A 12,967-nucleotide genomic window follows, 5' to 3' on the forward strand; every position below is an offset into this window, starting at 1 on the left:
AATCACAAGACGCTGATATTTTTGCAGTGTAAAAAATCAAAACAGCGTATTAAAGTTTGTTAAATGACACTCTCACTGGAATACTTATAAAAATACTAATCACGCTGAGAAAAGATGGTTCAAGCACATTGATTTTGTACTTTTTATTTACTGTAATCTACAAGTCTACCGCATTGAAGAGATTAACAGCATAAAAATGTAAATAAATTTTATTTAAAAAAAAAACCCTGGAAGTATTAAGTATTATTCATACAAATAAAATCCTAGCACCAATCGTGAGATATATGAATGTATAATGTAATGGGGATGTACCCCTCCCACTTGAGGTTATTTTCTTGTTTATATAACTTAACTAACCTAAACTAAGAGAAATGTAGTATACAATGTTTGATCAATTTTCCAAATAGATCCAAATAAAACTTATTCACGTCAATTTTTCAATACTCTTAAATCTTTTACGAGCAAAATAATATATTACGTACAAATTTGTACGTCCTTTAAATAAATTTTGTTTCTCTTTATTATTTTTCTGACCAGAATCTCTTTGACTAATAAAATCTTTAAAAACCCTTATATTTCAAAAATATTCAATTTGTCTTCGTATCAGTGAAATTAAACAAACCAAAAAGAAAAAACCTCGGTTACAACATACATACATCTATACGCATTATATTAATTTTCAATATGCAAAATGTATGAAATAATAACTATCAAACTTATCGGTAATAAAAAATAAATGTAACATGTTAAATAATATCCTTCAAAATTATTTACATAACAAGGATCACAGAAAATTAAATACAAATAATTATAATTACAGCGATAAAGAATTCCGTCTAAATTTACAGGAAACATAAAGATACTTAATCATTTTACAATAGGTATTTATAAAATGGAACCATTTCGCAGTAATGCATGTTGCCTAAGTAAACATGCATGCCATTTCAACTCTCGTTCATCGTATTGTCAATAATAAAATAATTGGCTGAGTTTATGTAAGTATTGTAATTTATAATACTCTAAGAAGAATTTGGTATAAAAACCACAACTCTAAAAATTCAAAAGATAACTTGAAAACAATATGTCCGACACCTCACCGTAACAATAAAGACTTAGACTTTACGCATCCCATTAAGTTATTACTTTCCAAAATTCTCAGGTCCTTCAACCCTATCCGATATGATACTAGTATTAGCAATCATCTATAAATTCTCAATCTCAAAGTTTCCCTGTATTCTTTAACTGCACAAATGCTGGACTGATATAATCCATTTGTGCGGCAACACTTACGCAATATGTATGTTCATGCAAAATGTGTAAAAAAACCCTCTATCTTATCCAGTCCTTTTCTCCACGACCATATTCACATATCGGTAAATCCATACAAAAATATACATCATTCCTCACTTCCTGCGACAATGTTCCATAAGTACAACTACGCCTAAGTTCTCTATTACATTAAATACAAATATAAAGCGCTAATTGAGTTACATACTACATATATACAAAAGGTCAAAATTAATCGCAATTTAGGTTTGTAAATTCACGTGACATTTTGCAAATACATAATGTTAGTTAGACTGGAAACTGCGTAAGAAAAATATAATAATATTTTAGGCCAAATACTAAATCTTATAAAATTATCAAAAAACAAACAAAATGCTGGATATTTTTGTATTAAGTCTTTTCTTATTTAGAAACTTACAACTATTTTTAAGTTAATACAATGGGTTCTCCTTAAATACATATAGGTACACAGTCAAACACAAGCTATAGTTTACTGGTTACAAATACGCATATACAACATTATCAGAAAAGTAGAATTAAAAAACCTAAAGGTTTATTAAATTTGCCATCAAAGTGTAGTGAAATTCCCATTGTAATAAAGTATTCTATAGGATACAACATTGAGTACACACACAATCTAAGAATTTACTCGAGTTGTATTATATTATCATATAAGGGAATACCTATAGTTTGTACATATGCATCATTGTTTTCAATTAAAATTGTAAGTATGACTTAATCATTCAACAGGTCATGCCCGAATCTCGCAAGAAATGGCCTTGAAATTGCACTGACATTTTAAAGTTTTGTCGATATATGTAATACTTCTCACTACAATAAAAAGTGTAGATTTGGAAGAAAACTTAGCACACGTGTAAAGCTAGTATTATTTCAAACAAAAAAAAATTCATACGCTTCGAGAAAATATTAATTTCTCGTCAGCACTCTGGTATTTCAAGTATGTACCAGAGACATATGATTCGAGAAGAGATTTTCTATTCTGCGGCGAACGGAATATCCGATTCCATGCGTAGAGTCTGGTGAGTAGGATCATAGTGGCCGGCCAGATAATATGTGTCATTATTATCGCACTTTTGCGGCTGATTAGACACACGAAGCTGGTACTGAGCGAGAGTTAACACTTCGCAGCGGTGAGATATTGTCTGCACGTCATTCTCGTCTGTGTGAGGAGATTCAAATAGTCCACCCTGCAAAATGACAACCTTATTAGAAGTGATCCTTTTGGTCGTCCACGGTGAGAAAAGAAATGAATTCATTGTGAAGTTGAAAATATGCGCTTCAAAAAATAAACAAGAAAAAATATTTATGTACTTATTGCATTCTGTGTTATATTATTACAAAATATGTCAAAATAACTAGATTTTATTCGAATTCGGTGTGACAAGTCTGTGTTGCTACAAACTTCCTTGCTATGGAATAAAAATTTAGAGTCCGCCATGTGTTTTGGTAAGGAGTTCAACATTTATTTCTCCTTCTAACCCTTGTCCGCACCCAATGGTGCATAGGGCACTGCATCATATTGGCATAGTGTTATCTTGATCGTTACTTATCTGAAGACAAGGTAATCACTCCTCCGCTTCAGGGATCAGTCCGGTTTCATTTTTCGTGTTGTCATTTTTCAAATCAACTTTTATTTTTTGTTTAACGGGTTCAAAGGGTTAAATGAAGGGTTCGGCACCGAGTACAGAGATAGAAATGTTAACTCACTGCGGTGGCCAGGGTCCCGGGGCAGCCGATGGTTTCCTCGGGGTGGTAGTACCAGCGGACCCTGACGGCCATGCTGCCCTGCCAGCCCTCCCAGAGAGACTCCACCTGCCCGATGTATGGCCGGTCCGGGCGTCCAGTGGACAGGAACACAGCCGAGTCTCCCACCTGCCAATACCGAATATGAGATCAACTGTCTTTTAGAATCTTTTCTACTGAATTGTCAAAGAAAATAGCGTTGCAAACTATCTAACAGGATTACTTTGTCTGGATTCTGGATTATTGTGCTGATTTTTGTTATCAGATTAATGATTTTAAATTAATATTTTATGTTACTCATATATAATGACGTATGGGATCAAAAGTAGAGCGGAGCAAAAAACACGCTTAATGTCAGAAATGAAGACTCTAAGAAGTATATCAGGCAAGAGTCTACGAGACAGAATAAGAAACGCCAGGATTAAGGAAATATGATATTTGAAATATGAGATCAAAGATGTCGTTAGGTGGGGAAGGCAACGAAGGAGACAATGGTATGTGCGTGTGAGGAGAATAGAACCATCCAGATCCCCCCACATGTATGGCCAACCCTAAGGTAGACGACTTCCGGGCAGACCACCCAAGAGATGCATCGACAGCTGGGAATCGACATAGCAGGAAGCTAATCCCTCTTAAAAACAGGCCACAAGGCCTACACCAAGAAGAAGAAGAATATATATTATACGAGTAACATACAATATCCGGATTATTTTTTTTTTATTATCCATTATCCATGATAATTAATCTATGTAACCGGTATTTGAAGAGAAGAATGAATACTTTTTTTTATTCATTATTCTCTTCAAATAATGGTTTGTAATTTTACCTTCTCGGCTGTCCTAACATAAAACACAGTAAGGGACATTTTTTTTGAAAAACATTAATTGTATTTTTGGACTAAGTAGATTCTACTTAGTCCAAAAATGCAAAAAAAAGTTTTTCAAAAAAAAAGTCCCTTACTGTGTTTTAAGTTTGGACAGCCGTTCTGCGCTGGCCTCATTTCAAAGACAGAAAAGAAAGAATTATACAATTGTGTTTTTATATTAATATAAAATACCAATCTCTTTTTTAAGGTCTTAACTATTTGTACATAATTATCAAATCCCATCGCCAGCGGTCCGTAGACATAAAAAAATACTCATCCATATTACGGTCGGGATTGACCGGAGTCATTTCGTCGTAACGTAACACATTACGATCCGAGCATTCGTATAGCCAGTACAGCGAGCCGAGCTCGTTCCGAGTACTCCATCCGATGTTCGGATGCCCGCTGCGAATGTTACGTTACGACAAAATGCTCCAGTCAGACCCCACCTTAAGACTCCCCAGAGGAAAATTAAGTAAGAGGAGCAGCACTCACATTAATGACCTCCTGTCCTCTCTGTATGGAGCGGTAGAAGCACTTGCGCGCGCGGCCACGAGCCTGTGGGCGGCGGTGGCCGGCGCCGCGCCAGCCCCACAGCTGGGCGCCAGCCGGCAGAAAGGCGGCCATCTTGCTGCCGCCACCACCGCCACACTCCGATGTGGATGAGCTGGACCGCTTCTTGATATTCTGCAAGATAAGATTAGATATTGCAATATTCATAGTCATACTGAATTTGGTCATAATCTAAAGAGGTGTTTTTGTGAAATTTAGTCACATAGGATTTAGTATTGGAAAGTGGTATATTGGATATGCTTAAAAGATAGTAATGAACAGGGCTTTTTTACCATGTTACGGGGTGGAACGGCATTCCGGCACCTTGTTTCACGGATAAATTTAATTATTTTCAAATTTTCCAAATCAATTAGACGAAACAATGTTTGCGCTTACGTAATTACAATCTATATTCATTTAATTCGTCAAAATGATAAAATATGGTATTGTAATAGATATTTAAATGATATTTGAACAAATATTTTTTTTAGTATAAAGGTTGACATGAAGTAAGTTCCGGGACCTTTTTTGGTGAACTAAAGTGATTTCTAAAGATACTCTTTTTATTAATTTCTTACCTTTATTTCTTTCTTTGTCTCCGGTTCATTGGCTCCGTTGAAGGCTGAATTACTGCCCTCCTCCCCATCAGCTTCATCATGATCAATGCCAATTCCACTGTCCTTCAAGTTTTCTTTATCATCTTTCTTTCCATTGGTGTTAGTTATTTTAATTTTCTTCACCAAAGGACCTCCCGGTTTATCCGTGCCGGTCAATCCAGAGTTTGTTGCAAATTCCAAGCACCCATTTTGTTCAACTACATCCGTGACCGTTATCTTCTTACCTCTCTTCATTTTCATTGATTTGGCCAAAAGAGACTTTTTGATTAATTTAACAGGTGGTCTCTTTTTGATTGGGGCTTTGGTACCGGAAACATTTGCATTAGTTTCGGTAGAGCTCTTAGTGGCGATTTTTATATTAGTTGAATCCAAACCGCCGGATAAATTCACACTGACATCTTTGATCTTGAAGAATGGAGATTGGCTCAAAGCAGTGGCGAGCATTGCGCTCCTGGTTGGATCCTCACTAGATGAACCGGAATGTTCCTTGGAACTAGAATGGTGATGTCTCTTATGCTTCTTATGATGTTTTTTATGATGTTTTCGGTGTTTGCAGTGATCATCGCAACACTTGTGCTTTTTCTTCTTCTTCCTGATAAAATCTTCATTGGAATTTTCATCGCCGCTTCTCGATAACAGTTTCTTTAGTTTTTCTTTTTTGTGTTTCTTTAGTCTCTTCCTTTCCCTGTGGCTGAACTCCGCTTCTAATTGAGACTGTTCAGAATTGGATACAAAAGTATCTAATCCGTTACCCACCTTCGGAATCTGAGTGGAGGTGTTTAAATCTGTCGACGTAGTTGAACTCACGGAAGTATTATTAGCCTTTTTGTCATCAGTGCTGTTTACGCTGGTTTGCCGTCTTCTTTTGCTGAGTGTCAACAGGGGATTTAAGTCATATTCTGCAAAATTACAAAATAAAACATTACTTTCTATCCGGAGAATTAGAGAAATCAATTTGTGACTGAGGAAATAAAACAAAGCGTTCAAATATAATCCTTTATACTGACATATTCAAGAAGTGCATTTATGTACTTTAAATATCGTTATTTACATTATTAGGTAGTATTTTCAGCTAGTCAAATTATTATAACTTAACCACTCCGTGCCTACTGTATGATTATTTTAAAATGACAAAATTTATTGATTATGTGTGTGGCAAATGTTTAAAATGTTGATATTCAATAATACACATAGGTACATTGGGTACATACAAACTTTTTATTAATATCTTACTACTCGAGAGGTTAATATGAATATTTTTACCACAATAAGTTTGTAATTTATGAACCATTATCAACTCACCAACAATGGGATAGTCCGGTTGTAATAGCCTAATGTCTTCGAGGGCTATTCTGCCGGAGTCTCCATCGTCAAACTCTACCGACACAAACTTGTGGTCGGAGAGGGGGTCCGGGGTGGAAGGTTCAGCCACTGTGCCGGGATATAGGCAGCGGTACTGCTGAGACCAGTACGCACACAGCCGGGTTCCGGGAAGTAACTCGCTCGTAGAGGTTGGTAAGACTTCCAAAATCTGGTTTAGATAAATGAGAATAGTTACAAGTAGCAATACAAAATCTTCCACTTAACATTTAATAAGTACCTATACTATACATTGTTCGCTTGAAGGTAGTTTGTGGACTCCACATGCTCCATATAGAGTACAGATTAAGTAAGGAAGTATATTATATATTGGTGGGTTTATTACTAAAAAAACAGTATAATTCCAACTGACTGAATATCTTTTGTTTTGTGCTATGAGTAGAGGAAGGTCCACATTTCATTTATGGCTGCTGTTTGAATCCTTTATTAAAATAATAAAGAAATTAAAATAATAAAGACAATAATAAAGAAATTTAGATGCAAGAAGGCAAAACTTACCGCATCACGGAGTGCTTCTTCTCTAGAGAGAATGTGTGGTCGGTTGCCCCTCTCTCCGTCGAGAGTGACTGCGTATACATCAGGGGCCCTCACAGCTCGCAGGCTGCCCGCGTAGAACAACCCCCCCATGGCCGTCAGCACGCGCACCTCCCCCCCGCCCAGCTGGTCCAACATCAGGGTGCAGCGCCCGCGGTCCACGCTCTTCACCAGGATATCTGTGCTGTCTGCCTTGACCACTGTTTTTTCATTGCTGCTGGTAATCTTCCGCTTAACGTGTTCTTCATTCTCACTGTCACTTGCGTCATAATCGTCTTTAAAATCCATCTGCTTCTTGATATTCTTCTTTATGTTTGCATTCTTACTAGAACTCTTCACCTTTCCGGCAGTGGGAGTTTTTGAATCGCTGGCTTTGCTCATCCGTCGCTTTTTAGGGGTCGTCTTCTCATTTTCACTGTCACTCGTGTCGTACACGTCTTTAGAATCCCTTTTCTTTCTCGCTGGAGTAGTTTTTGGAACAATCACTTTTTTATGTTTAAGAGCCAATTGATCAGTTTTTTGCTTATTTTTAAGGTGCACTTCTTGCAAACTCTCCATGGAGGAACTTTGAGATTTGACATCTGTGAGATTGGATTGAGAGCCGCACCAATCGTTATTTACATCGTCTTCTTCCGAATATTCTTTCAATTTCGGTTCAGCCTTTAGCTTCGGTCTCATTTTACTCCCAGAGCTGGTATCAATATTCAGAAGCGAACCGTACTTTTGCTTGATATCGTAACCGACTGGATATTTGTATTCGGAGACAGAACTAGCCGGACTGGAATAACAAGTAGTATCTGTCGGTTTTAAATTAGTCTTCAATTTCAAACCTTTATAATTTTTAGTAGTAATTTTCTTCCGAGAATTATCATTTTCACATGGTCTAGGAGGATTAGTTTTAGAATAAATAATTCCACCTTTACTTGTGGGCAAGTTAAGTCTACTTTTAGCAGCTAACAAATAACCCACAAGACTACTCTTAGATTTTGGTTTCTTAGCGACGATTGTTTCAGTCGCAATGCGGGATCCGGGAGTAGATAAAAGCTTTTTCGGTCGCCCAACTTTACGCTTCTTGGATGAGCTCTGAGTCGCGATAGATGACTGACTGCTGTTGCTGTCGGCAATGGGAGACACACTTCTCAAGTGTCTGTCTCTGCTATCGTTGTGATTACTATGTTCATCTTCCGACAGTTTAGCCAAGCCTCCGATTCTGTCGACGGTCTTCAAAGTGTCGTCAGATATAGACGATGTAAAAATTCCAGATGCCGGTTTTAATCTAAAGTTTAAAGAAGTAGATATATCGGGAGTCGGCGAACTGGCTCTGTCAGACGCTGTGGACTTCTTCCTGGGTCTTCCCGGACCTCTTTTAAACGGATCTTCCGGGCTCTTTTTCGGTGTAAGTTTACTCAATTCCATTTGTTTTTCCCTATATTGCCGTTTTAAATCCGCAAGACGCTTTATCATATCCAATTCCATGGCATTCATGGAACTGAGCCATTTGACCCGTTCTTTACATGTGTGAGTCTCCCCGTCTTTACATTCACATTTCTTGAACTTCGAAAAGCTTTTATCTAACGATTCACTCAACTCTGTTGTGTCGATGGTAGAGGTGGAACTACTTCTAGATTTTTCAGACATTCTCCGTTTGTCAAGTATTCTGTTATCTTGGATTTGCTCTTTTCCTTGTTTTCTTTCCGCCGATGATTGCATCGCGGATAAAAACTCTTTATATTTATCCAAATTCTTAAACCTATCATTGTCTTCCTTATCAAAAAGATTTTTTTTGACATTTCCAAACTCTTTTTTCAAATTCTCATCTAGAGAAGTTCCACTACGATCAGATGGTGTCTGGTTTTCGGTACATTTTATCAATTGTAGTCTACTTTTTGACCACTCTTCTTTTGATTTTAAACATTTATCCGAGTAGCTCTTGTCGTGGTTTTCGATTTTGATATTTGGCAATGTAACTTCTCTTTGAGGAAATTCTTCACTAGCGCTGGTATTGGAGACGGAACCGTGTTCACTTCTTCTCTCCTCCTCTTCTTCCATAAACCTCTGTTCCGCTAGGGCGCACAGTAATCCCAACGCATCCAGAGAACTGTTATCTTCGGCGCCGTTAGCTCGGTGAGCCTTAGCGGGAGGAAAATCAAAACGAGTAGTCTCCATTTCCGGAACAGGTTTGGGCGATTTGGGCGATGTTTTTATCACAATAACGGGTGGCGGATGGAGAGAATCTCTCACATCTACACTCAGGGTCGAGGTAGAAGTTACCTGATCTCCTAAACTGGGCATATGCAGCGCGGGTATTTTACCAGGAGAGGATTCCATATTTTTCGACCTGGTTTCGAATTGCTCGATACTATTGGACAGCAATTCTAATCCGCTCAAATCGACTTGAATAGGTTTCTGGAGCTGAAACGTTTCGACGACTTTCATTTCCGGGGTATCGGATTTTTTGTTAACTTCGGGCATAGAGTTTTGCGGTTCATTAGTAACAGTGTCCTTTGTGATATCGGGTAGAACGGTCGAATTAGGTTCAGGTTGGCACTCGGCGGTCGCTTCGGTGATGTCAGCCGGACTCGGGTCGGCGATAGAGAGGTCTTCCGGTACTTGGGAATTATTTTCCCGAGGATCGGTACATTTCTCGGTAACATCCGCGGGAGGACAGGACTGGGAAGTTCCGGCATCAGATTCTAGTGAAGGACTGAAGTGTTCAACGCCGGGAGTCTTCGGTTCTTTCTTTGTTTGGACCGACGAATCCACATAGAGCATGGGAGTGATTTGAATGTTGTTATCGCCGACCGTCGTGATCCTGATGTTGTCGACCTGGTCCTGCAGGGAGCGCGGGATGATGATGTGCTTGATGTCCTCGGAGGCGCACTCGGCGGCGTGGCTGGAGTTGAGCTCGTCCTCCTCGCTGGGCGTGGGCGTGTCGGTCTGGTTGGAGGCGTCCTGCACGTCGGGCGAGGCGGGCGGCGAGGCGGCGGCGGCGGGCAAGGCGGGCGCGGCTGGCGGCGCGGCCCGCTCGCGGCAGTCCAGCTGGTAGAGCAGGAAGCCCTGGTCGCGCGGGGCGGGCGCGCGCGGGGGCAGCTTGGGCTCGGCCGCCAGCGCCACGAGGCGCGTGCTGTGGTGCGTCTGGTGCGTGGTGTGGTGGTGCAGCGTGGTGGAGGCCGTGAGCAGCTCGGCGCCCAGCAGCTGCAGCGGCGCCAGCGGCGCCAGCGGGGGCGGCATGTGGGGCAGCAGCACGCCCGCGCCCACCCCGCCATACCCGCCCCACACCACCGCTTGCTGGAATTGTTCTGTGAAGGAAACAAAACGATAATACTTATAACCTATTCTGCGAATTCCTCGTATTGTTTTTGCGGTTTCACGACATCGTAAATCGCACATCGCGCATTTTCAAGATTAAACAAGATCGCCATTATGCTCGTGTCATTGGTCGGCTTCATCCGTAATGTGTATAAATCCATCGGAGCATACTTTAGGGAGAGAGTAAAAAACTATTGAGTACAATCTATTGATTTCCAACAGCATACGAGTACTTTGTTGTCTTCTATGCGAATCTAAAAATTCAATAAAGCGTATTTTTGTAACTGGTTAATTCCATTTGAAATTCCTCCATGATGTGAGCCTGGATGGAGTTAGATACTATAGATAAAACCGGCGATTTCCTACTATCCACTCTTTAAATACCAATCAAAGTGTATGAGACTTTATATCGTTGTTAAATTAATGCGAAAACATTCTCAGATTGGCCCGACCTACTGTGCAAGCGAGAAAAATATTTTTTTTTGACAATTTATCATTTTAGTAATGTGAAAATACACTAAATGTAGTGTTGAAAAAACCAAAAATTGATGCCTGGACCTCGTAAATGGCAGAAAACCTATTTCACAATAACTCTCAGACTAGCCCATCTAGCTTTGGAAGCGAATAACGCTGGCACCGTGCCAACAATGTTCAAATATTAACAGGAAACTGCAAATGTGAAAACGAAAGACAAAGAAGTCATGTTCACGAATATATTCCTTGGTTTAATCATACTAGTACCTTCAAGATCAAGTGATTCACAGCTCAATTGCACTCACTTAACTTTAGTGAACTGCTGAGAGTATAACCGGATATCGGACTGATTGGCAACTATTTGGTACCATACCTTTCATAGTACATAGTCAAAAGACCTTCCGTTCCGGCTTCCCCTGAGAAGTTTTACATGGTTTCCTGCCAGCAATGAGCAAATGCCCAGTTCCTGTTTGGCCCAAACTATATTATCCCTCCTGTTCCACAACACAGATCAAAATAAAATATCTCTTTTTAAGTTAGAAGAAATAAAAATCCACTCAATGATCTATATTAATGATAACCCTTGTACATAATAACCAAGGTAAATAATAAATGCAATTCCCATCTAAATAATTGATGACTATTGATTATTTAATAGGATCCGGACACAACGTTACACGAGGAGAGAAATACAATAACACGGAGCAAATGGAAGTTGATGTAACTCGATAAAATCGGATGTTGGAGAGAGACAGTATGAGCGCCTGTGCACTACACGGAATTTTACTGTCCGACAGTCCGGTTAGCTTGAAAAACGGATGATTGGCTTGTGCTTTTGTCCATCTTTCTTCGGATTGGTGAACTCGGCACGTTAAACTGTCGTAGTCGGTTTTATTTGAAAAAAACTGGACTGCCGGACAGTAAAATTCCGTGTAGTACCCATGGTAGGTTGTCTGCAGGTATTTTTGTAGACGTCATTCAACTGGCGTCTGCCTCTGTGGGGAAGGAGAGAAGAGAGACAATCCTCAGTGGGCATTCTGGCTAGTCATGGGGATGGGGGGTGAGATATAGCAAGGTAGTCACCTTGCCACATGTCGTGGTGGTGCGGCGGCTGCGCGGGCGGCGCGGGCGGCTGCAGGTAGGCGGGCGGCAGCAGCAGCAGCGCGCCGCTGGAGGGGTCGCGCACGAGCTGCAGCCCCGCGGGGGGCGCCTCGCGCACGAGCTGCAGTCCCGCGGCCGGGTCCCGCACGAGCTGCAGCCCCGCGGGGGGCGCCTCGCGCACGAGCTGCAGCCCCCCGGACCCGGGGTCGCGCACCAGCTGCAGGCCCCCCACGCACGACTCCACCGACACTTGAGCTACGAGAGGGAAATTAAACACTCGTTAAAAACAATTGTAATTTTGAAGATTAATAGAATCATTTTTTTAATCCACTTTAAGAGCAATATACAGTGGAACCTCTCATAACGAGCAATTCGCTTAGCGAGCAAAACAGATTGTGAAAAAAATGCTCCCTCAGCGAGTGACATTTCGCGAAATGAGTGACGCAGAAAGACGTCTTTGTGAAAATTGTTTCTTTGGCCAATACCACGGGACTAGAGGTGGATAACAACGTTACTGCTATAATAAACCCATAATTAACAATATGACAAATATGACAATGACTAAAGCCTCCCTTGTCTATTGTCTATGTTCCCACTAATAAGAATTAAAAAAATAATAATAATAATTAAATAAATAAGTAAACATAAGAAACAGCTCGTACCCCCTCTTCAACCTTCAACGTCCCAAGGACCCAACTCAAAAATTTAGAATTAGCTTCACATACGGTGTTTGAAAACTAAAAATGGATATTGATGAGCTTGTGGAAGAGCCAAGAGCTGACCACCGAAGAGCTTCTGGAGTTGCATTATATTTCACAGCAAGAGAGAGAGTTTGTTAGTGGAGGAGGAAAAGGAAGTAGCAGAGCATAGAATACAAATGTATGTGGAAAATGTGGTTGGTAATAAAAGTGAAGGAAGACCGAGGAAAACTCGGCATGATCCAGTATTTCATCTACTTGAAAATGGTCAGGTCAGGAGTCGGAATAATCGGCGAGTATGTATGAGGAGATTCATGAATGTGGAAGAGGCGAAGATTGTTCGCAAAGACAGATTGGTGTGACGTTCTATTCTCTCTGCCTACCCC

At 40.3% G+C, this 12,967-nt stretch overlaps 1 protein-coding gene across 3 annotated transcripts in view; it reads right to left on the reverse strand.

Annotated features, from left to right (window-relative positions):
- Positions 1-506: 506 nt before the first annotated feature.
- The window catches only part of wge (BAH domain and coiled-coil containing protein winged eye), a 155,183-nt gene continuing 142,722 nt past the window's right edge, over positions 507-12,967 (reverse strand). For all 3 annotated transcript variants that reach the window (XM_088273610.1, XM_088273608.1, XM_088273609.1), the window contains 7 exons: positions 11,866-12,138; positions 6,964-10,298; positions 6,388-6,616; positions 5,047-5,984; positions 4,412-4,603; positions 3,016-3,180; positions 507-2,495 (listed from right to left, as the gene is read on the reverse strand). In XM_088273610.1, the coding sequence (XP_088129736.1) occupies positions 2,283-2,495; positions 3,016-3,180; positions 4,412-4,603; positions 5,047-5,984; positions 6,388-6,616; positions 6,964-10,298; positions 11,866-12,138 (5,345 nt within the window). In that variant the 3' untranslated portion in view covers positions 507-2,282. The remainder of the gene's footprint in view (positions 2,496-3,015; positions 3,181-4,411; positions 4,604-5,046; positions 5,985-6,387; positions 6,617-6,963; positions 10,299-11,865; positions 12,139-12,967) is intronic.

Source organism: Brachycentrus maculatus, unplaced genomic scaffold (assembly GCF_059751285.1).
Source record: "Brachycentrus maculatus isolate JH-2025_06_01 unplaced genomic scaffold, ASM5975128v1 h1tg000589l, whole genome shotgun sequence".
NCBI classification, from domain to species: Eukaryota; Metazoa; Arthropoda; class Insecta; order Trichoptera; family Brachycentridae; genus Brachycentrus; species Brachycentrus maculatus.